Source organism: Quercus lobata, chromosome 6, assembly GCF_001633185.2.
Source record: "Quercus lobata isolate SW786 chromosome 6, ValleyOak3.0 Primary Assembly, whole genome shotgun sequence".
NCBI classification, from domain to species: domain Eukaryota; kingdom Viridiplantae; phylum Streptophyta; class Magnoliopsida; order Fagales; family Fagaceae; genus Quercus; species Quercus lobata.
In genome coordinates, this window is record NC_044909.1 from 26,437,992 (window position 1) to 26,464,016 (window position 26,025).

At 37.4% G+C, this 26,025-nt stretch overlaps 1 protein-coding gene across 1 annotated transcript in view; it reads left to right on the forward strand.

Annotated features, from left to right (window-relative positions):
• The first annotated feature begins 16,479 nt into the window (after nucleotides 1-16,479).
• The window catches only part of LOC115995046 (beta-galactosidase 9), a 61,374-nt gene continuing 51,828 nt past the window's right edge, over nucleotides 16,480-26,025 (forward strand). Inside the window, exons 1-4 of the mRNA XM_031119456.1 lie at nucleotides 16,480-16,821; nucleotides 17,291-17,386; nucleotides 17,529-17,641; nucleotides 24,796-24,862. Of these exons, the coding sequence (XP_030975316.1) occupies nucleotides 16,621-16,821; nucleotides 17,291-17,386; nucleotides 17,529-17,641; nucleotides 24,796-24,862 (477 nt within the window). The 5' untranslated portion in view covers nucleotides 16,480-16,620. The remainder of the gene's footprint in view (nucleotides 16,822-17,290; nucleotides 17,387-17,528; nucleotides 17,642-24,795; nucleotides 24,863-26,025) is intronic.

Consider the following 26,025-nt stretch of genomic DNA (forward strand, 5'->3'; position numbering starts at 1 on the left):
CTTGGAACTGTGTTCTTGCAGAAGTGCTAATCCACCTATAGGATACTCTAATCAACTCAAATCCCAAGCCTTTTCATCAAACCTAAACAGGAGCTCATCTCATTTCCCTGCACCAAATCTATTGGGTGCTACCAAGGAGGGTGATTGACCTTTAATCTGGGTGATGGAATTGATTTGGGAAGCACTCTTCAGAGATTTGGAATTTTGCACCATTATGTATTGTGGAGGGAGAGAAATAATCTTCTTTTTTGATCAGAGGGAGAGATAATTTTACTTTTAAGGATACAGACAAATCAAGGAATCAGTTAGAAGCTTCAATAGATTTAATCCATTTTTGTGCATAAGTTCTGTAATTCTTTGAGTTTACTGAGTGCTCATCATCATGAGCTTGCCTAACCTATTTTATTAATAAATCTCTTTACTTAAAAAAAATTATGGAATATGTTTTGCATCGTATGTTTGTGTGTGTGTGTGTGAGAGTGATATTGGATGACGCGATATCTCCAACTTATTTGATGAATGAGATGAAAGGTATGGACTAACCTCGTGAACTTCAAATTACTCTACCAGGTTGTCTTTGTTTTTTCTTTCATGATTAGGCCTCAAGCCTTGGTACATCCATTAAGAATTCCTCACCTTTTTTTTTTAATTGATTAAAATTTGAAGGTCTGAGCCCATGATGTTTGGTCCATAATGTTTGCAAAGTGTTACCAGGCAAATAGAAAAACCAGTTATTACAGTGTGGACCTAGAGAAAAAGTAGCTGTGGAAGAATTTCATCGTTTGTAAGCATTCAACATCATTAATTCCAACTGGAAAACCTAAATGGAATGAGAAACATACACTTGTGTGCACGTATAAAAGGAGTTTAATATATTTTAAGGGTGTGTTTGGATACCGTTTATTTGCTGAAAACTGAAATCTTATTATTGAAAACACTATAGTAAAATAATTTTTAAATGTATGAATAGTACTGTGGGACCTAAATTTATATTGAAATATGTGTTTGGATGACTTTTGTGGGTCCGTGAACAATGTCCTAAGATCCACATTTTTTCAACAAAACGCACAAACGCAGATACGGAACACTTCCCAAATACACACTTAGGCTCTGGAAGCAAATATTTGAACAAGGAATAATTTCTAATTTTATATTTAAATCTACTGCAATATGTATATGCCTTTTGCAAATCTTTCTCGATTTGAGTGAAACTGTTTTATGTAGTTGTGGTTGTGGATTTCCGCGTGTGCATTTGCGTGTAAATTTGTATTAATTGATCCTTAGAGCATTCCTATCCGGAAATGCCATTCTATATTATTTTACCGTCCCAATGCACTATTTTATCAATTATACAATATCATTTTACAATATATCCAACATCAAACTTTTATTTTTACCTACAATATATTAAAATAATATAAATTACAGAATAAAATAATACAAAAAAAAACTCTCTCTCTTCTCTCTTCTCTCTTCATTTTCACGGATGCATTTTGAATGTGGTTTGTTAGGTAAGCTACTTCAGTCACCCGATTAAATTTGAATTCTAGCCTTTGTTTGTGAACATATTTCTTGCTTCCATACACCTGTTAAGCTATTCTCTTTTCTTTTTTGATTTGTTCTTTCAGTTTTTATTTATTTTGTTGTCCCGGGGAGTCGGACACAGCTGCAATTAAAAATATCGATTTTTAACTCATTCTGATCTTGAAGTTCGAGTATTGTAGCTGATCGAGATGAATTTTACATTTTGTAAGCTACACATAATGAAGACATATAAGTCAGCTTGACGAGATTCCACACACGAATACTGATGTTTATTAACTTCTGGTACTAAGTATAGCAGTAACTGTAGAAGAATCACTCATGGCCAGCAACCTTGTTCAACAAAGACGAAAGACAAATTTATGCTGGTTACATTTCCATGTTCAAATATGGGGGCATAGAAGCAGATGTAGAAGCACTTTCAATCTATTTAAAAAAGAAAATAAAATAAAAAAGGAAGCATGTTCAATCTTTACTAGCTACATATTCAACAAAGACAGAAACGGATGTGCGCACACTATATTATTACAGGAAGGAATCCCTTAGAGGTGGTCTCAAGATTAGTTACTCTACTTTTGGTTCTCAGTGAAAATAAATTGAATTGTTGCTTTGTTTGTTTCGATGTAAAATATTTACAAATGTAAATATTTTCAAGTAAAAATTTTCGAGTTTTTGGTGTGATCTCAACACTTGAAAATGCACCACAAACACGCCACCACCAACCACCACAAACCCAACCACCAAAGTCACCACTAAGTTGGCACAAATTCGACCATCCACCAATCACCCACACTCAAACTTCTCAGCAAATTCTAAGAAAAAACACAACCATTAATCAATCCAAGCTCAAATTAGTTAATAAAAAAAAATACACAAAAAAAAAAAAAAAAAAACAAAACAAAAACAAAACCTAAACCTAGATCATCAAATTAGCTTTGTTGAAAATGACATACAAAGAATAGCTATACCATGGAAGTTTAAGCCCACAACATTTTCTTTCCAACCATAGAGTATGAAAACCAAAGGAAAACGGGTAGTAGAAAAAGATTAGAAAATCACTCTTGAAGTATGTACATGCAAGTTAGATTTGTGAACTTATATGAAAAGTGGATGAGCTATCTAACAATACATTTTAATGAAAAAGCTCGAAAGTGATAAAAATGAAAGCTTTAACATCAAAAAGTCGAGATAAAAAGAAATATTGTAAGGAAAGTAAAGAAAGCAAAGAATGTACGTGGAAAACCCTTAGGAAGGGATGAAAAACCATGGGTGAGCAAGGGGGAATGTCCCTTACTCTTTCAAGCTCTCTATTATGTGAAAAATGGAAGTTTTTCCTTGTATAATGATGGTGTTCTTCCCAAAAGAGAGGTCTTTTCTCTACCTTACTTCCTTACAAACTTTCTAATGTTTTCTCTTGGTTCTTGCCCTAATGGTCCAGCAACATGTTCCTTTTGTTAGGACATATGTGATTTAATGTTGGAACATATGTCAAATTAGAATTGGTTAATCCTTTGACAAAACGCACTTTACTTGTAATTGGGTAGATCTAGGATGTGTTTAATGCTTCAAGGAACAATGTTTCAAATTCATGTGTTAAAGCCATGCAAATTTGTCCAAGAAACAAGTGAATAAGTGCTGGATTTTAAAGCTCAATAGCTAGTATCTATCGAGGTTTAAAAGCTGCTGAGGCCTGATGCTTGACAGCTAGCTCGACATATATGTTATCTATTGAGGTTTATGAAAAACAAATTTTTAGCTCTGATTTTCATCCAATCCGTGTGTATATGTTTGGGCTTTTTTTTCTCACTACCCTAAACATATATAAGGATTATTTTCAGGGCCGTCAAAGGTTGCGTGAGTATGAAGCAAAGTTGTGTTCATGTAAATTGTGACTAGAGACAGAATTTGCCCTAATTCATCTTTCTCTAAAAGAAGCTGCTGTGTTTATACACTATAGGGTTTTGTGACCAAGGAGCTTTGTGATCTTCATCGTGTGATGAACTGAAGAACTTTGCAGCCAACATTTTTCTCAAGTTGGTGAGTAAGTTGCGTACTGGGATCCACGCATCGAATTGGTTAGTCACATACTAGGAGCCGTGCATTGAAAATAAGAGATTGTCACTATAGAACAAGTCCAATTGGGTATTGAAGTAAGAGTTCAACTGTAAGTTGGTATAAGGTACTATGATTTTTTTACTTGTAACCACTTGTTATGATAATAGTGAATTCTCGGGAGTGGTGACCTTAAAATCATCCGGTAGGGTTTTTGCTGTTTAGGTTTTTCATATTCGTAAACAAATCATTGTATCAATTTAATTTCCGCTGCATTTAGTTAATTGGTGATTTTTTTGTGCTACCATGCGTATTGCATGCTAATTCAATTAATTAATTAACTTGGCTAATTAATTTGTTAATTCATCACTAGGGGTCAATACATTCTTGGCCTATCACCTTTTATAGTCCGAGGAATGTTGCCAGGTACAAAAGACAGGTGTCAAACCATGATTCCTCCATTTGAATCCTAATACAGCTACTATACTATGTAATGGCTGAAAGAGAGAGAGTGAGCACGCTAAAGTTAGGTAGTGGCATGGAGAGTGACCCTGCTACTACGTGGGAGTAATCCTTGGACAAGGAAAGGGACATCAGGGGCACTAAGAGTGATGCACATGTCTTTAATAGTGGTCCAACACAAACCTATCTAATAAAGGGTATTTCATAACCTATGACTATAAGGGGTCGCTATCTCCCTTTTGTGAGTGCTAGGTGTCCATGTCAAGTGCAAATCTCACTCTTCCCTAAAAATGGTCACGCTGTTGGCATGGACCAAATATCCTTTACTTCAGCCAACGTTTCCTTTCCTTTGCTCACAACCATTCCACGTGTAGGGTCCGGATCCAACCATGTCAGTTCCCTCACATGCCTTGGATGCCTTGGCTGGTGTATAGTACATTAGCTCTCTGACTGTCAATGGTGTTTGGTGGCTAAAGTCTTTGACAGTCACATTGTATCAGACTTCAATGCTCAAGCAATTATACCTTGCGATGTTTGAAACTGGACACGTGGTTTCTGCGGGTGGTTCTAGTTGTTTTAGCGTCGCTTTATTTTCCACACTTGGTAGACAGACATTACTTTTCCTAAATGTCATGTCTCTTCACTTGACTCTGGTTAGTGATGAAAAAGTGGAAGATCTTCCTTTATTCTTCATTCCTTTTGCATCTTCACATCTTCTTCTTCTCAAAGAGAAAATCCCTCATTGTTAACGAAATGGCCAGCCTTTCTTCTGCAGGTTCTAACTCTCCTAGGGGTAGTTCAAGTTCCTCTAGTGAGGACTCGGGTTCTTCAAGTATTAGCAATGCACCACTATCCAGCCCTGAATCCATTCCCCTTCCTCCTTCCCTCCCCTCCCTTTTTCAATCTTTCCCCTTCCCCCTCTAGTCTTCCTTTCTTAAGAAGTTCAACCATGGAAATGGAGTGAAAAAGAAGAGGAGGAGGACTCATAAGAGCTTCGGTTGAAGGCCGAAGAAGATGTTAAGGAGGAAGCCTACAACGCCTTCATGGAGGCTACTTCAAGATGCAGGAGAAGGTGCGAAGCTTTTCAAGCAGACTCTGACTCAAGCATAATAGCCTCCAGCAATTTTGATTTTGACTCAGAGGAGTCAGATTCCTTTGATGACTCTGACTTTAGAGATGATGAAGGTAAGGAGGAGGATGAAAAGGAGGAGGACAAGGGGGAGGAAGAGGGGGAGGACATGGCTCCGGACTACCCCCAAGAAGATTTTGATTCGGGGAGAGACTCGAATACCTACAAGCTTCGCTCCCCTTAAGCTGCTCGCCTTCAACCAGCAATCTTCTTCTTCTTTTATTTTTTATTTATAGGTAGCCCATATTATTGGCCTTAGGTTGCAGGGTTTTTTTTTTTGGTTAATATATAGAAAACAAATGATAGGCCAAAAGGCCATACAATGTAAATCTCCTTTTCTTTTTGGAACATATTTATATTTAATATAAACAATATAGTTTGCTCTAAACATTTTTGTGTATTATATGTTTATTTTTATGTTCCTACTATATCCCTGTACAAAGGCATAACATGCAAACATGTCAGTTAAACAAAATGTGAGACAAAGTAGGATTAAACCTATTGATGGAGGGTTATGCCTTTTCACCCCTTTTGCAAAGGCGGTTTCCCTTGTTTTTCTTCTTTTTGCCATCTGCTTTTGTCAGAGATTCTGGCTCTCCCCTCTGTTGACACGTGTCAATCATTTTAAAAAGATGTCTCACTTTTGAACAACCCTTTTTAGAGGGAAAAGAGTAATTGCCTAGAGTATAAAAGGAAAAGGAATTGTCTCCTTCCCCCGTTTTTCTCATTTTTCCTTATCTTCTTCTCTTTGAACCCAAAAATTAGAATTCTCTACAAGCACGAAAACCATGCATGTTAAATTACCTATTTGATAAAAGTTTCGATTGAGACTCTGTTCCCTACTTTTCGAATCCCCCCTACACAGCATGTGGAGAGCCTGATGATCTCCTGATTGTGGATCTGGATTTGAAGCACATTCCTCGGCTTGGCACTTGTAGAGGAGATTTTGCTTCCACCGCTAATGTCGTCTTCAAATCTCATACCTCTATTTCCAAAGGCTAGAGAAGTTAGCGTCGAAGGGTGTTGACACATCCTCCCTTCATGGATATCCTGCAAAAAGTACATCTTGTGCACACTGTGCTAGTGTTTTTTGGCCTGGATATCAGCAAGGATAATGAAAGCCTACTTTCTCTCTTATATCGGTGGAATTCCACTACTTACCTTCTTTATAGGGTGTCAAGAAGTTTCTCCCTCCCTTAAGGATGTTTATGAGATATTGAGACTTTCCCTATTTGGAGATGGTGAGGTGGCTAACATTTCCTTATCTCTTGATGAAGCCAAAACTATGAAGTTCCTTGAAGATGTAGTAAAGAAAACCTTGAAGAAGTCAATCTTAAAGGCAACAAGGAAATGAAAAACCCCCAGTGAAGAAGTGCTAGAAGACACTAGTATTGGCAATGACAAAGGTTTTAGGGCCAACTTTTGGGGATGGATTAGATATTTTTGGAAAGAGTATGCTGATGGCGTGGATTGAGAAGCCAATTCAGATTCTTTAAAGGAAGGCACAGACTTCGTTGTAGGAGAAGGTAACTCCAGCCCTTATGAACTTGAAGCATTTATTGCTCTCTTGCTATCTCGCCATTTATTTGAAGGATGTCAAGTTAGCCAAAGAATTCTTCTCCCTTGCCCCTTATTTCTTAGGAACTTTATATTCTCATTTAGATCGTTTCACCCTTGACCTACAACGTTATGGGGTATATTTCAAGTAGAGACATTCGTATCTGTGGCATTTTTACAAACTTGGCTGTGTGAGCACTTTAGGAACTACGCTCCTGTCTCCAAAGCTTTAAGTTCCTTTAAAACCGGTCTACCATCACCCCAACGATTACCACTATCATGGCATTGGAATAAGGCTATGGTATCTTTTGACAGCTTCCTTTGTAAGGTGCTGGATGATCCTAGTGACTGGACAACCAGACCTTATTCCCCTTTGGAGGGTGGACTCCCTCCTTTATTCTAGTCTTTGACAAATGAAACTGTTTCAAGCTATAGAGATGTTCCTTGGTCTAAGGAGGAACTTTATTTTATTGCTTACGCCTTTACTTCCCATCTTCAGTCGCACTTTTAAGATGATTTTGACACCTAAGCTTATAATTCTTAGAGATTTGACAACCAATTTGTTTTGACTAAGGTTTTCTGGGACATCTCCCTACCCCAGCCCTTCATGCTATAGTAGTGTCATTGGTTTTTAAGAGTGGCAATCTCATTAAGGTGTTGGTGTCTGGTTTCGAAATTCCTTTTGCCTTTCCCTCCAAAACTGGATTACCTTCACCCAGGTTTAAAGCATGGTAGTTTGGCATTAGGGAATGTGTTATGAACTTTGGGGAAAGTGGGTCTCAACGCGTGGATATGTCACCCATCTTCCAAGGTGATTTGACTTTGAAACTCTCTGCCAAAGTCAAACCTTCAGCCATCAAGAGAAAAGGGAAGAATGTCAAGGTTTTTGCGATGAAGAAACCAAGAGTATGTACCTTTTTCTTTTACTTTGTTTATTTTGTAATGTTTTCCTTGATCAATGGCGTATGTGGCTTTCCTTTCTCCTTTCTCTCTTTTGACCTTTGACAAGTTAAAGAAGCTGTTCCTCAAACTCAAACCCAAACCAAAGTGAAAGCCACTCTAATGGCACAAGATGCCTCTATACAAGAAGTGGTTTATGGGGAGGAAATAGAATTTGATGCTGAAAGGGGGGGATTTGAATCGGGTGTATATCAACAATCCCTAAGAGCAAGAAGATTTCACAAAAGTCACTTCCAAAGATCAAGAAAGTGAAACCACTCAGGCAGACTCCAATCCACTAATCTCATTGCTTTCTCCCCCTTTGAAAGCAGTGTGTTCTAAGCTACTTTCAAAGTATCCTGAGATAGTAGGGGATACTAACAAGTGGACACTGTCTCTTAGGAGCTTTATGTTGGGGCAAATTAGGCTTGTCGTATCCCAACTACAATCTAAAGGTAAAAAGGACAATTTGATTCTTTCCTTTGATGAACTCCTTTCCACACTAGGTGATGTTGAGGGCATAGGTTTCAATGTCAAGTGGTTGAAGAGTTGTGTCATCGCATTAGGAGACCTAATGAAGGCATGGCCCTCTATTCATGCCTCTTTGTCCTCGCTTCACCAGTTAAGACCTAACAGAATCTCTTGTATCAGCAAAGCAAAGGAGACAAGGTCAGCCATAGGGGCGCACAAAACTTCAATAACCCAGTTCTAGGAGTCCATTGTCAAGCTTCAAAAGGAATTGTCATCCAAGCTGGAAGCTAATTCTGCCCTTCAGACTTGGCTAGAAGGTGTTTCAGCAGAATAGAGTTCTTTGGACAAAGAAATTGAGAAATTGGAAGGCGAGCTAGGCGATTTGAGCCATCCATATTTTTTTCTTGATAATATCAATACTTTTACAGACATTATTTAATTTCAAGTTTGTAATACTTTTATGGTCATGGGAGACCCAATTATTGTATTATAAACTCTGTTATGTTCTTATTCAGTTAGGATATTGAACTTTGCATGCATATCATGACCAGTAAAATAGAAGCAAGCAAACATACATATGCATAGGAATCTTTTATGGTACTCGATGCACCCTAACATGATCCATACAACCGTCCTCATTTCCACAGTGCAGGAACTTTTTCCACACTTCCATGGTGTAGGAACTGCTCCATGCTTCCACGGTGTAGGAATCTTTTATGGTACTTGATGCACCCTAACATGCTCAGTACAACCCTCCTCACTTCCACGCTGTAGGACATTTTCCACACTTCCACGGTGTAGGAACCTCTTTCTCAAAATATCAATGTTTCAAAATATCTCTTTCAGGATTCAATTCGACAGCGATCGATTAGTCCTGATTTTTTTTTTTTTTAATCTCAAAATGTCAAATGTTTCAAAATATTTCTCTCAAGATTCAATTCGACAGCGATCGTTTAGTCTTGATTTTTATCTCAAATGTCATGTCTCAAAATGTCAAGTTTTTTCAAATTATCTCTCCTGGGATTCAATTTGATAGCGCTCGTTTAGTCCAACATTTTCAAAACTACTCTCCTTCTTTAAGGTTTCCCCTTCAAATCAAAGTTGCATCATCACCATGTTTTAAATCTCCCAAGATCTTCTATTTTATCTTGCCTAGTTTCTCATGTCTACCTAGCATTTCTCCTAGTTTTTTGTTGTTTTTCTATTGTTTTAAGCATCCAGCATCTGCATGTTTGTCTTTGTTGCCCAAAAAAAAAAAAAAGATATATAAATGCTACAAATAATAATAAGATCTACCATTATTTCCTAGTTGCATTGCCACTAACATATTTGCAAGAAGTAAAAAAAAAAAGGAGGAGAGTTTTCTTAGTGCCAAAGAATTTCAAATTAAGAAGAAAGGACCCAGAGATGATCAGATCCTCTTTAGAGGCTCAACCTTATCAGGGTAAGAAGGGGCAGCTGTAGATACTATATTTTGTTCAATAAAGAAGAGGTAGTGCCAGGCACCGAAAATTCCAAAAATATTAACTTTTCTCCATGGGGCCACGGAAACATCTAGATTGACGTGGCACAACCCGTTCGGGCATCGGAGCACTTAAAGCGCCATTTCAGGTCAAAATGACCAAAACACCCCTGGTTAACCCTAATTTGACCAAAAGTCAAAGTTGGTCAAAATCATTCGAAGACAACATTTTTCATGTTTCTATATCAAATCTGAGCCACTTGGACATATTTGTCAACTTTGACTAAGTTTTACTTAAGATTGACTCCTAAAGGCCCCGAAAATCCTAATTTTGATCCGGCCGTCGGAACGGGTTGAGACTAGCGTTATTGCGAAGATTATTGAATTCCATCTCCATCTACTATTCATGGGTTGAAATCGGAGTTAAAACGGTTAAGATATCTTGAAAACCATGTGGAGCGCATCATCACGCTTCCTGGGGCCATAACTTTTGATTCGATCATTGAAATTTCAATTTATTTAGTGTTCTGGAAAGTAGACACCTAGACCTTTCCAGGAACACCAAGATCATCTCAATCCAAATTCCAGAAGGCCTTCAAATATGCAATCGAAGTCAGGTGGGAAAAAGACAAAATTGTTGATGTTAGCATACCCGACTCGGTGCACAAAAAGTGGCCGCCGAGCCTTAGGAAGCATGCTGAAAGTCTATTTAACCCCCCAGACCCCCAAATTTCGAAATAATGGATTTTGGGCATTTTGGAGCCCTTTTCTAGGTAGATCCTCTCTCTCTTTTCCTCTCCAATTTCTCTACCAAACACATCCAAAAACCTTTGATTTCTCTCTTTTCTTAACAATCAAGAGGTAGTGTTCTTGCACTTTTTTTACTCTTCTTTGTCTTAGGAACTTTAATTTGAGGTTTTAAGGGTGTAGATGTAGCTTTTTAGCCATTATCTACACCCTTCGCTTTATCTTGCTTTATAACAAGCTTTATTGCTTTCCATAGTATATCTCTTGCTTTATCTTGCTTCCTAGCATGTTTTGTAGCTTTTCTAGCATGTCTTCTTGCTTTCTAACATGTTTTATTGTTTGATGATGTTGGCATAGCCTTCTTAGGTTAGGATATGTCTAAATACCTTGTTTGTGCTTAAATCTACATGTTTATATGCTCCTTGCCATGTTTATGCTTAAATCTACTTGTTTATGTGCTCCTTGCCATGTTTATGCTTAAATCTATATCTTGATGTGCTCCATGCCATGTTCATGTGTCTAGATCTACATGTTGGATACTATACCATGTGCTTCTATAGCCTTTATGTCTCTTGATATATCTCTTTCTTGCGTTTTGACCCTTTGGGTAGGGTGTAGATCTAGATCTTGTGGTCTAGGCCTATATGCATACACCTAGGCCTATATCAAAGGGTTTGGATGATTTCCTTTATGCATGTGTATGCTTGCTTGCTTCTGTACTTTATATCTATGTTTGCCTGCCTAGATCTAGGTTTTTGCTATGCTTTGTTCCCCTTACAGGCTTGTGCTTATCGGTCTTTGGGGCCACTTGCTTATATGGTTGCATTCGTCCCTCTTGTGGCTTGTTCGGATGTAATTTCTTGTGAGACACATCTCCGTGATGTTGGTGTGCTTGATACACACCCCTCTTTGCTCTCTGTGATATTATTATCCTTACCTTGCTTGCTTGGTGCCATTCGTTTGACTTTCTTTGCTTCTTCGTATCTTTACACGTTTGCCTACTTGTTCATGCACAAGTCCTTGCTTGCTTGTGTCATTAAGCCTAATTTCTACTATCTCGTGCAGGTTCACACCCATCTTTGATACACAAGACCCCGAGTCTCTTTTAGAAACTTTTCTTGATGGCATGTGTGTCGTCCATACTCCAATCCAATGGAACTATGGACACCCGATCCAAACCTACATTTGTCCTCCTAGGAAACCCCCATTTATTTGATAAGATGTTTATTTGCCCCTTCGTGTGCTTAACATGTTTGTTTTCCCCCATTTGGCTCTTTTTGCTAGTGTGTCTCTTTGCGTGCTCTCTTTACTTGTCTGTTATCTCCTTTGCTTGTCTGTTGGATGCTTTGTTTGTTTGTTGCATGTACACGCTTGGAGCTAGGGCACGACTTCCTAGGTGCAAGCAAAAAGGGCAAGGATGCAAGTAAGAAGTCGCAAGCCCAAAAATGGAAATGTTCAGTAGATTAGAAGGCCTAGCCTCATCGAGAGGTTTTCTCTCACCTTCTCTTTTAGCGTTTTCCCTAGAATCATGTATTAGGGTTCCCTCTCTATGTATCCTTTATCTTTCCTGCACTTTGCTTGGGCTGCGTTCCTTGGGTATGACATATGTCTGTTTTACATTTCTTGTACCTTGTTGGACTATACCCTTGGAACGTTGGCAATGTTTGCTTTACTTTCCCGCTCAGTGCGATAGTTTTGTGCATGATGTATGTATATCTATATATGCTTGTATGTGGTTGATCATGCACTTTGTATGATAGACTCTTATGGCTACGTGAGCGATCCTCTCTAGTCATGAGTGCTCTTGACCTTGTAGTGTAAGTATGCGCTCAAGACACTTTTTGTAATTGCATATTCACACTATATTTTGTACATGATCATTGCAGTACGATTGTCTTGATCCATTTCACATAAGTGACATTGGTTTCCCCATATATGCGACACACATCAACGTGCTTGATGCTTTGAGGGGCTTCAGCTTGTCTTAGTACGAGCATGTTAGCACGCATCGTATACACAGGTGTGAAACTGTGCCGATGCGCCATAGCACACCAAACGCGAAACTCTATCAGATTTTTGCTGTAAAAATAGGGCACCTCCATTGCCATATTCTCACAGCGAAAGCTTGGTGAGAATAGTGTTTTGTGTGATATGACACACTTAAGGCAAAGCGTTGTCGGATTTTCGCCATGAAAATAAGGTGAAATGCTGCTAGATTTTCATCATGGAAATTTGGCAACGATTCCAAACACACTAGGGAAGCATTGATCAAGACCACACCCTTTTTGAAACCAAACCTTAAATCCCAATTCTATTAAAGCCCTGAAAGCTAATGCCAATAGCTTGTTTTTATCGCCAATGTTCGAAAATTAAGATTCTACCAAAACAAAGGACTATCTACGAATAGGCATTGTAGGGTGCCTAACACCTTACCCCCACGTAACTAGACTTTCAAACTCAAGAATCAAGATTTTTTATCCATCCGTACTTGATTAGAAGAAAACGACCTTTTTATTAGCTTAGGATTAGTAATAAAAGCAATAAAGTTAGGTGACCAATCACACCTTAGAAAAATCCAATGACTGGTGGCAACTTCACTTACCTTTGGTAAACTTTCTTAAAATTGACTCATTTTCCAGTCACACACTAGAGGTATACCCTTCTCCATAGCACTCAAGCTCCCAAGCCCATGGATTCCGCAGACACACATCGAGCATCGCCACGATGGGTGGTCGACCACCACAAGGCATCGACATTCATATAGATGTATTAGTGGATAGTACTGCCGACAGTGCCTTGATGTCTTTCATGGTTGGATTTTCAGGATATAACCAAATCAAGATGGCCTCTAGAAACATGACTAAGACTACCTTCACCATAGAATGTGGAATTTATTTTCACACTGTGATGCCATTTGGGATCAAGAATGTGGGTGCAACTTACCAAAGAATAGCTACAACTTTGTTACATGACATGATGCACGACGAAGTAGAGGTGTATGTTGATGACATGATCATGAAGTCACAAGATAGAGAAGGTCACATAGCCAATTTGAGGAAATTCTTCGAGAGGATCAGGGAGTATAGATTGAGATTGAATCCACAGAAATGTACCTTTGGAGTAACTACTAGAAAATTGTTAGGCTTTTTGGTAAGTGATAGAGGGATAAAAGTTAACCCATCAAAGATCAAAGCCATATTGGATATGCCTCCACCCAAGAGTGAGAATGAGGTAAGGGGATTCTTAGGCCAATTACAATACATCAGTCGATTCATTGCCAAGCTCACCTCCACTTGTGAGCCCATTCTTTGATATAATTTGTGCTTTACTTTGGTTCTTCTTCTTTCTCTATAACTCTGCTTTCTTCTTTGTTTTTCTTTTTCTTTCTCCTTTGTTTCTCTAGATACGGAACTCAAGTCTTAGAGAGACTCGAGTTCCATGTGTATCAAAATCAAGTGTTTGAAACTCTAGATGCTACATAACTATAATGTTTGTTTTTCCTGCTACATAACGAAATTGTTAGCAAAATCATGCTCATTTGAAAAAAAGAAACCTAAAAATAGGAGTTCAAATAAGAGAAACCCTTTAAATAGTATTATAGATAGAAAAGAGAAAAAGAGCGATTAGTAAGGAATAGTACACATTTTACAATATAAGTTTAAAAATTTAAGGGGTAGTGAGGTTTGTAAAAATGACATTCCACTCTAAACCTGAAGGGAAAAAACACTCTTTCTCCTTAAGATTTGAATAAATTAACAATCCCCCCTTTTTATTAATATTAATAATGAAATATTTTAAATTTTTATAAGAACCTCTTTACAAAAAATTAACCATTGTTACTAAAAAAAATAACTAATAAATTCAAAATAAAAATGAAAAATTTATCAAGCACTAAAACACTTGCAATAAAAAATCTCTTTATAACCCATTGAAAAAAAGAAAAAGAAGAAGCAAATTTACACTTAATATTTTAAAATACACTTTAATTAAAAATTAAAAACAATGAATTTTAATTATGAAATAAGATAATTTTGGAAACTTGCCCTTAAGCAAAAGGCAAGTTAATACACAACATTTTTAATATTAATATAACAAAGTTTGGTCAATCGGATATAAGGGGAAAGTGTTTTTTCCTAAGTTTGGGGTAGGGGTGTCAATTTTTATCAATATCCATAAACCCACCCATAACCCACCTAATTTGGATAATTCTTAACCCAACCCAATTAAACATTTGGGTTAAATGGGTAAAGACCCATTTGGGTAGTTTAGTTAATGAGTCTTAATGGTAAACCCATTAGTTACCTAATGGATAAACCCAACACAACCGTCACCCTCTCCAAAGAAAAAATTTAAACCGTAACTCGAAAATTTCTTATTGATTTTCTTGAGTTTTTTTCTCATTCTCAAAGTTACCAAACATCTACAAAGATTATCTAGTTCCTCTAATAATCTCTCTCTTAGAACAAGTGTCTTTGTTATGCTCTAAAATTCTAGAGCTCAACGCCTGGCGTGATCGAAGAAGTTGCCAAAGTCCCTCTCTATTGCCACACTCAAGTGGCTTGTCTCTTGAGATCAAACCCACACTCACCGTAAAACCATCAGTCCAAATAGTGACTTCTCTTTTGAGATCAATTCCCCTAAATTAAACCGCATTGACGATATAAAATTCAGTGAAGTAAGAATTTTGAGTTCGAATTGAAATTGAGAGATCAAAGAGGTTTGATTTTGTATCGCTTTGTTTGGTTTATTCGGTGAGGCTAGATTCTCTTTATGGCCTGTTTGGTTGCTGAGAAAATCTAGCAAATTATGTTTCCTCAAAAATTTAGAAAGTAAATGGCATTGATGAGAAATCTAGTAAACTCTCTCTCGATTGAGAAATCTAATAATGATTAACTAGATTTGATTTACGAATTTTTCTTGGCAACCAAATGCAAGATATGTGAAATGTATTGGATTTTTTTTTTTTTTTTAATTTCCTTTTCAATCTTTTTGCTAATTCTTTAAGGCTAGATTTTCATTTTGTCTTTGATCAGTACAGTGGGTATTTCGAAATTCAATTTTCAAATTTTCTTGGCAACCAAAACACAAAATATGTGAATTTTATTGGATATTTTTTAATTTCCTTTTTAGTCCTCTTATTAATTCTTTGAGGCTATATTTTAATTTGATGCATTTGATCCATAGAGTTGGTATTTAAGTAAATTTCTTTTGAGTGTGGTAATTTTTTTTTTTTTGCTGAATGAGTTTGGTAATCTATATTATATATAAGAGGATTCTCCATTTTCAACTAGATTTTTATATGGTTCAAAAATACCCTTATTAATGAAGGTAGATTCATTTAAAAATAGAGTAAAAAATATCAAATAACAAATTTCATTTTAAATTAAAAAAAAGAGAATAACTAAAATTTATGATTTTTTTTCCTTCATGTTTAAAAAATAAATTATAATTACTATTTATCTCTAAAGTTTATCATTTTTTTTTTGAAAAAAAAATTCTAAATTATAATAAATGCATATTATTAATTTTTATAAAAAAAATAGAAAAACTTCTTGGCATACACTTGCACTCATAGGCTAGTTTTATGATAAGTTCTTGGTAATGGTATTTGTAATTATTAATATAAATCAAATAATAGGTTTAATTCGATAAAAAAAAGGGAATAATATTAATGAGCAGGTTGAGGTTGGGGTTGGGTGATTAAATGGGTTGGATAAATAATGGTTTATATAATATTTATTTAAATTGGGTTTAATTTTTTAAATTGATAATGGCTAGTAATGTACCCAATCCAAAACCCGCCCAACTTGCCATTTTCCACCCGAGTTTGGGGGGATTTTTTTAAAAATAACTATAAATTCGAAACAATATTATTAGTTGGGTAACTTTCTAAACTATTTTCATTTCTAACAATTTAAGTCTAATAGACTCGATTTTGCCATTTAAAAATGCACTTAAAAATCGAGCGTGAGAAACTCGAGTTTGAAAATCGAGTGTAAGACACTTGATTTTCAAGTGTATTTTCAAATGATAAAATGGAGTCTAACAGACTTGAATTGCCAGAAACAAAAATAATTTGAAACGTGGTCTTACTAATAAAATAGTTGGAAGAATTTAGTTATTTTAAAAAAAAATCCAGTTTGGGGTCCCAAACCTTACGGGAGGTGCACCAAAATTTAATTATGATATCCATTGAACCAATCTCATTCATGTTAGCAGTGTCTTTCTTCTAGTCGACGGTCTTGTGTGTGCTGCGAAAATGGGTGGGAGCAGGTGCAGAGGTTTGGTTGAGTGTGCATTAATATCTGTGTTGGTGATGGCGATTGAGGTAGCACAGACAAGCTCGGCCAACATGTTCAAGCCATTCAACGTAAGCTACGACCACAGGGCTATCATCATCGACGGCAAGCGCCGCATGCTCATCTCTGCCGGAATCCACTACCCCCGCGCCACTCCTCAGGTACACATATCCGATTTTGCATGAATATTGAGAATCAATGAATCATTACATTTACACCCCTAATCCCTACTTCTACTCTTAATTTCATCTTCAATTATTATTCCCTAAAATTGCCTTCTTTTCAATTCTAAATTCATCTGTTCCAATTTTATTTATTTATTTGTAATCCAGGAATGTTTTATTCTGATTATAATGCTTCTATAACATGTATAAACCTAGTGAGTTCCAATTTGCTCAACTAGTAAAGTATCTTGTCATAGAATAAGAAATTTGAGGTTCAAACCTAAAGAGTAATCATCAGGGAGAGGGCAACATAGGTTAAAATTCTATCTTTTAACGTGTATAAACTTTTTTTTTCATTTATTTAAAAAAATGGGCAGCTTCTTAAGCCTTCCCTTATCATGGGTATCGTTGCTTGCTTGCTTTTCTTTCTAAGTGTCTTATGATATCTCTTTTCATGTGATGCCAGATGTGGCCTGATCTGATTGCAAAGAGCAAGGAAGGTGGAGCAGATGTGATCCAAACTTATGTGTTTTGGAATGGGCATGAGCCAGTCAGAGGACAGGTGCAATAAATTTTTTTTCACAGCTACTCTGGGTTGGGTAGCTTTGTGATTTGATGTGTAGTTGTCCTAAACATGACACACACACACACACACATATATTTGTTTGTCAAAATTTTAATTTTCTTATAGTTTGTTTGTTCAGTATAACTTCGCAGGGAGATATGATATTGTCAAGTTCGTGAAGCTGGTGGGATCCAGTGGACTCTATCTCCATCTTCGCGTAGGACCTTATGTATGCGCCGAGTGGAATTTTGGGTCTAATCTTCTCTCCCCTTATATTTACTAGTTCCTTTTTCTACTTAATGAAAAAGTTGCCTTTCCACTTACAATTCAATTTAATGAAATAAAATTCCCTTCAATGCTGCATGATCCAGAAAGTTTTTATAAGTGGGCTGACTGTCTATGTGCTCCTAATAAATGCATAATAATTCTTTCCAGCATCTTCTAGGTGCCTGTGTGGTGTTATTGGTGTATGTAATTAAAAGGCATGGTTGCATTTGGGCGTAGAACGCCATTTTGTCAATTGTCACCCCCTAATATATTTTTTTGATAAATAACGGAATTGTATTAATCAAAAGTCCAAGTACACCGGGGGTGTACATGGAAAACAGTACATCAAATACATAAATTACAAAGATCAAGCATTTCTAAAAAATTAGAACAAGGGAAAAGATTAAAGGAGGAACTCCACTCTAGCAAGGTGTGAAGAAGAAGAGATTTAAATTCTGAAATAGACCGTTCCTTCCCTTTGAAACATCTTGACTTCCGTTCTCACCAAATACACCATAGGACACAATGTGGGACAGCCCTCCATAAATCAATGCTCCAATGCCCACCGAAGGAACCTTACCAACTTGAAAATAAATCAGAGACACCATGTGGCATAACCCATTGAAGACTAAATAGAGCCCACACCATAGACCATAATTCATAAGCAATAGGACAATGAAGAAGAAGATGATTCACTGATTCCCCACTCGTTTTACACATATAGCACCAATCTACAACTGCGACACCCTTATACTATAAATTCTCAATAGTCAAAATCTTACCTAAAGTGGCAGTCCAAGAGACGAAAGCAACCCTAGGAGGGACCTTTGAATGCCACACAGGTTTCCAAGGGAAAGAAATGTTATGAGTAGAGGAAAGGAAGAGATAGTACTCACTCACTTTAAAATTCTTATTCCCTGCCAGTTTCCAACATAGTTTGTCTTAACCTTCACTATTAAGGCGCATAGAATTGATAAGATCCAGAAGAGTGTAAAAATGTTCTGTTTCCCAATCTTGGGGAGCTTTAGAAAAAAGAAGATCCCAGTGAAGCCTCTGGTTAGGAAAGTGCATAACATCTGCAATAGAAGACTCCTTATTACAACTAATGTTATAGTGTTTCGGAAAAGCCTCCCGGAGAGTATAGCTCCCACACCACACATGATGGCAAAATTTAATTCTGTCACCAACACCAACCTCGAACTGAATGGATTTTGAAAAGGCTGGCCAGCCTTGTCTTATGGTTCTCCAAAGACTAACACCATAAGGATTAGAGACTTCTTTTGTACACCAACCTCCCCAATCATTCCCATATTTAGTCTCAATAACCTGCCTTTAGAGATAGGTTGTCTCTCTTCCATATCTCCACAACCATTTCCCCAACAAATCTTGATCAAAGGTTCTCAAATTTCTAATACCCAAACCATCGGACTGCAAGGGAGAACAAACCTGGGCCCATTTTACTAGACGGAATTTGGGGGACTCATCTATCCCACCCCATAAAAAATACCTTCAAAGCCTCTCAATACGAATAACAATATCCACTAGACTAGGGAAGAGAGATAGGAAATAAGTTAGCAAACTTGAGAGAGTGCTTTTGATTAAGGTAATCTTACCACCTTTTGATAAATATAAATGCTTCCAACTCGTTAATCTTCGCTCCATTCTTTCTAGAATAGAGTTCCAAATCGCCCTATCCTTGAATTTAGCACCTAAAGGCAGTCCCAAGTAAGTCATTGGCAAAGATGACTGTCTACAACCCAGCAATGCCACAAGCTCCCCCATATTAGTCACCTCTCCAATTGGAACTAATTCTAACTTAGCCAGGTTAATGTGCAACCCTGACATTGCCTCAAAGAGGATAAAATCTCCCGCAAATATTCAATCTGACTTGTTGAAGCATCATAGAAAATTAAAGTGTCATCCGCAAAGAGTAGATCGGCCACCATGAGGGGGTTATTAGACTTGGTACCAACAGTGAAACCCGAGATGTGTCCAGCCAGAACCGCATCATCCAACAAGCGGCTTAATGCCTCCATAACAATAGCAAATAAGAGCGGGGAGAGAGGATCTCCTTGGCACAGCCCCCTAGAGCTCCCAAAGAAATCCTTAGGGGAGCCATTTATCAAAATTGAAAATCTCACTGTGGAGATTCAAAACAAAATCCACCTTCTCCATTTCTTAGAGAATCCACAACGTTGCAACATATACATAAGAAAATCCCAACTGACATGATGAAAAGCTTTCTCCACATCTAACTTACGTAAACCCTCAAGTATCCTTGCCTTGATCCTACTATCCAAACACTCATTAGCAATTAAGGCAGAATCTAGGATTTGTCTATTTAGAACAAAAGCATTTTGAGACTCTGAGATAATCCCAGTAATCACCCTTCTTAGCCTATTAGCTAGCAACTTGGAAATGACTTTATAAATACTGCCCACTAGACTAATGGGTCTAAAGTCTCTCACATTAACATCATCTACTTTCTTTGGAATGAGAGCAATGAAAGTTGCATTAAGGCTTTTCTCAAAGACAACTTGTGAATGGAAGTTTGCAAGAACCTCCATAATTTCAAGTTTTAAAAAGTCCCAACAAGCCTTAAAGAAAGCCATTGATAAACCATCTAGTCCTGGAGATTTATCGCCATTACAACCTTGGATGACACCATATTCCTCCTCTTCCTCAAATGGTCTATCTAACCAAGCAGCTTCCTCCTCAGAAATCATAGAGAATTCCACTTCATCTAGCACAGGTCTTTGGCCCTCATTTTTAGAGTAAAATTGTTTGTAGAAATGAGAGATGCAAGCTGATATTGAATTTGAATCCGATGTTAATTCACCTTCCACCAAAAGATTGTCTATAGTATTAAACCTTCAGTGGGAGTTTGCTGTTCTATGAAAGAACTTAGTGTTTCTATCCCCCTCTCGGATCCAAAGGGCCCTAGATTTCTGCCTCCAACATATTTCAACCATAAGAGTTACCTTTTCAAGATCAATGCGAAGCCGTTCTTTTTCCAAAGTCTCATCATATGATAGAGGACGACTATCTTCCAGCAAATCAAGTACTTCAAGGTTCTTCCATAACTTCTTCATCTTATCCTCCACATTGCCAAATTCTTCTACATTCCATTTCTTTAAATCTAGCTTCAAAGCTTTCAATTTGCTTGCAAACCGAAAGCTAGGGGAACCTTGAAAATGATAGGACTCCCACCAAGTTTTCACTTTCTCCACAAAACCCTCTACCTTTAACCACATATTCTCAAAGCGAAAAGGGCAGCTGCCTCTGTGAAAATTTCCCCCTTCTAAAAGAACTGGAAAGTGATCTGAAAGTAATCTATGCAATATTTTTTGATGAATGTTAGGAAAGTGCTCTTCCAAATCAGAAGAGAGAAGAAACCTGTCAAGCCTAGACCGCGAAGCCACTGCTCTAGAATTAGTCCAAGTGAAAGTACCACCTTCCAATGGTAAATCAATAAGATTGTGTTCAAAAATGAAATCTGAAAAATCAAGCATGGCTGATGAGAAAGAGTTTGCACCAAGTTGCTTTGAAGGAAATCGCACTACATTAAAATCACCACCAATGCACCAAGGCACAGTCCACCAACTATGAATACGAGCCAGCTCTTCCCAAAGCAGTTGTCTGTCACGATCAGAGTTTGGTCCATATACACCAGTGAAAGCCCATACAAAATGATCTTCCACATTCTTAAATTTGCATGAGACAGAAAACCTTTCTACTGCTTCGTCAATTTTTTCCACCATCCTTCTATCCCACATCACCAAAACACCCCCCGAAGCATCTATAGAGCCCAAATATAGCCAATCCAAATGTTGACAACCCCACAAGCTCCGGATCTCTCTCCTTGTTATCAATTCCATTTTTGTTTCCTGAAGACAAATAATTTTTGCACCCCAACCTCTGATCATATTTCAAATTTGAAGGCTTTTTCCACAATCATTCAGCCCCCTAACATTCCAGGAGATAATTTTCGAATTCATTGAGGCACCACAGAATTCCCTTCCCCACTAGCATTTCCTAACAAAACAGAATTATTCTCAAAATTCCAAGAATTTAGCAGACTTTTCAACTCCCGATGCCCTTTAGAACTTGTCTTAAGCTCTCTCTTCTGAGGGCATTCTCCCTGCATTTTAGCTTTCTTCTTAGCCTCCAAAGCTAAAAAAATCCCAGTAATTTCCGCTTCGAAGCCTTCCAAGGAAGTACCCACAGATTTTCTAAAAGCTTTAATTCGTTTCTCAACCCATGGTGATAATTGAGTGGAAGCATCTGCCACCTCTACAAGTGGAGCAACTGGGTTAGCCATGGCCAAAGGTTGCACAACCAGTGGTTCTTTAATCTTTTCCCAGTTTACAAGACCCCCATCAGAGTCCCCTAACTCACAATCTGACCTTGATACTACAAAAACATTATCCAGAGCACCATTACATTCATCTGCCCAACTAACAATATGTCCTTCTTCCTTGAAAGTGTTGTTACCCTATCCCACAGCTCCCTCGAGATCGGAAAAATCCGACATGCTCCTAGGTGAGTGGTATAGTGAGAGAGGAATAGCTATTTGCCTCCCTCCATGAAGCTCTAAGACCCATTTCTCTAAATTACCCCAGGTGTGCTCCAAATCTTCAACGAAATTCTTAATGGAGGGGTGAGGCTCAACATGACAAGCCTTAGTGGTAACTAGCACTGAAGCTACTAGCTAATCGGAGAGCGTAGCACTAGCCACTGCAGAAGCGCTCGATTGAGAAATGTCGTTGGTCAACGGTGGAGGATTGATGCCCGACACAGACCCAAATTCTAAAGAATCAGCCCGTGGTGGAGAAGAGCTGTTGCTGTTGGTGGTGGGGTTGTTCTTCACTGGTGGGGAGATATCGATGTCAGTCGTTAGTTGGGAAGTGGTGCCCTTAATGATGGTGGTTGTCAGTGGAGGAGTGGGACTGTTCTTCACTGGTGGGGAGATGACGATGTCGGACAATGGATGGGAAGTGTTGCCCTTGATGATGGTGGATGTCAGAGGCATATCAGTATTGTTACTAGTGGTGCTCCTCAGTGGGTTAAAAGTGCCGTTGATGGTGATGATAGTTGGAGGATGCATGGAGGGGGAGATGAGCTTCATCGGCATCGTATCGGTGATTTGATGAGAGTGGGTGACTTTTGGCTTAGATCTAATGGGTTGTTGAGAGATGGGTTGGGCTTTAGGCTTAGGTTTGGGGGCCTAGTTTTGGTTATACATGTTATGGCCCTTGAAAGTGTTGGGCCTCATTCCATGGCTAATTTGATTGGAGCCCACATCTTTAATAAAAGAAGAAACTACAGCCCACTGCCCCTCTTTTCCACGCTCCACACGTAAAAAGATGTCTAGAGTTAGCAAATCTCTTTTGGCAATCACGTTAATATTAGACAATATATTTGCCCCAAATTGTGCCGTATGCCCGTATCTTTCCCAGAATAACTCCTGCCTTGATCACGGTATGAGTTATTGGGAATTGAAGATTTCAAATTTTGAAAGACCGGAACTTTCTCCTTGCCTTTATTTTTTGCACTGCTGTGATTATGAGGTCTGTCAACCACCACCGCCACCTCAGCCTTTGGTGCACTCTGTATTCTATGAAATGATCCCTGACTAGTAAGAGAAGTTGGTTTTAAAATTTTCCTCAGGTTTAGGCCAAAGCTGCGCTAGCCACTACCCAACCTTCCCTTAGGTATCACTATGTTACCCTTCCGTCGACCATGAAGAAGTTCAGAAACCATTAAAAATGTGCCATGGGCGTTGGACCCCAATTGAAGGATGAAAACAATATCACCCTCTCTAATCGTTCTTGCATAATGGCCACGTGATTGCTTTGAAATTATTTCCTCCAAGTGGAACAAAAATTGGTTTGCACTCTCCTTCTCCATAAAAACTGAGCGCATTGAGGTATGGCGCCTCAAAGATCCGTAATAAGAAATAAGAACCCCCTGCCTCAACGGAAAACTCAAACATTTTGGATTCAATGAAGAAAAATGTGGAACCACCTATTGGGAATTGAAATAAAGCAGCAGCTACCAGACTATGAAGAAAGCACGAAATCTAGAGCAGTAGCAACCAGACTATGAAGTAAGCACAAAATCTATGGCTAATTCAAGGTAGCCAGGCCTCATATGTGACTAATCCGAGGTAGCCAGGCCTCTCATTCTAAATTCCTCCTGGGAGTAAACATTATTTAACTAGGACAAAGTACTCTTGGTTCACCAAAACAAGTTTGGATCCTATCAAGTGATCCAGACACCCATACAGAGAATGAGACACCCATACAACTTGTTTATGATTTTAGAGAATGAGACACCCATACAGAAATGAAACTAAAATGGATTGCTATCAAGGAGCATTATCTAATTGAACTAGTCACAAATGGCATGTCAAATATACTACAATTGAAAACTGTCAAGTTGGAAATAAATAAAAAAGAAAAGAAAGAAAATTTTAGACTACTCAATGAAGTTAGATTTTTGAAAAAAAAATCTTATTGGAACTATTAAAAGTTAAAACCCAAAACTTACTCCAGTTATATTGATGTGCCTTCAATTCTATCCTTAGTAAAATTAGTAGCATAAGGTTAGCATATAAGTGGAATTCTCATGCTAAAGCTATTCTAAATTAAAATTGAGTTAAATAGATAGTGGGATTGAGGATGAGGTAGAAGAAGCTCTTTCAATGAGTTGGTTTCTAGATGCACCTGGAAAAATTATATATTGATTTCTTGTTCTGTCATCAGCATCTTCAAAAAGTTTTTCTTTTGGTAGGTATATTAAAGAAAGAAAACTATACAAAAGTCTATTCTAAGCGCAATTATACATTAGTAGCTAGGTATTTTGAAAGTAGCTTGTAAATGCTTGAATTTCCATCATGACTGCACATTGCAGTGAGAAAAAGAAGCAATGTTTTCATGCGTAATGGTATATTCTTCCTAGAAGATTTTAGGCTAGTCGTGGAATATTAAGAAGAAATATTAGTATGTATTCTTTAGTTTTCTCAATCTAACTTATAGTTTGATCCTTTGATGCTCTTTTGATGAGACTATTATGGACATTCTTGTGAAATATTTTGTTTGTCAATTTTCATCTGATTTTTGCTGATAATCTTATAGGGGCTTTCCAGTGTGGCTGCGTGATGTCCCCGGCATAGAATTTCGTACAGAAAATGTACCTTTCAAGGTACAATGCACCTTTGAACCTCTATTCTTGCACATTTTTGTTGGTTGTTGATGCAGGTAGTGGGTCAATGCTAGTTTTATTTTGTTATATTTATTTTTAAGTGGTAACGGCAATTTTGTAATTTCATAATTTCTGGGATGGGCTGTGCTAATTGTCTATTGGGTCCTATTTTAGTTTTACTAGTCACTAACCTGTGTGATGCACTGGATAGTTAAATATCTTCACTACGTTCAATGCTACAATTAGTTAAAAATGAATGAAAATCAATATTTATAATACGAAACTAAGATATGCATATTTTGAAAAAATAACCATATTGTGTATTTTTTATAAGATGAAACAAAGATACACTATTAATGTTTCTACTATTTTTAAACTTTTATGAAATGTGGAACAACAAAATACAACATTCTATAGCACAAAATATTCATCCAACAAAACTAAGATGTCAAATATGAAAATTAAAAAATCAATACATTTTGGTGGCATCCATTACCTCTAGTTTTCTTTTAGCATTTACTCCATCTATAAAAACTCTAGATACAAACATGGTGCCTAGAAGTTTGGTTCTTAATAAAATATTACACAAACACAAGGGCAATGGAAGTAAAAATGCAAAAAAAGATATACAAACACAGAATATTAAAGGAAAAAAATATGAAAAACAAAAGTAGTTATAAAAGAGAAATTTATGTAAAAGATACCTTGAGGCTTGAGGACAAAAGGTTTGTAGAAACAAAAGAGCAAAAACGGCAAAGAGAGGGTAAACAACATGGAGGGTTTTGGTGTGGTGATGTATTTTTTTTTTTTGATAAATAACATAATTGTATTTATCAAAAGTCCAACTACACCGGGGGTGTACATGGATAATAGTACATCAAACACATAAATCACAAAGATCAAGCATTTCTAAAAAATTAGAACAAGGAAAAAGATTAAAGGAAGAACTCCACTCCAGCAAGGTGTGAAGAAGAAGAGATTTAAATTCTGAAATAGACTGTTCCTTCCTTTCGAAACATCTTGAGTTTCGTTCTCGCCAAATACACTATTGGACAATGTGGGACAGCCCTCCATAAATCAATGCTCTGATGCCCACCGAAGGAACCTTGCCAACTCGAAAATAAATCAGAGACACCTTGCAGTATAACCCATAGAAGACCAAA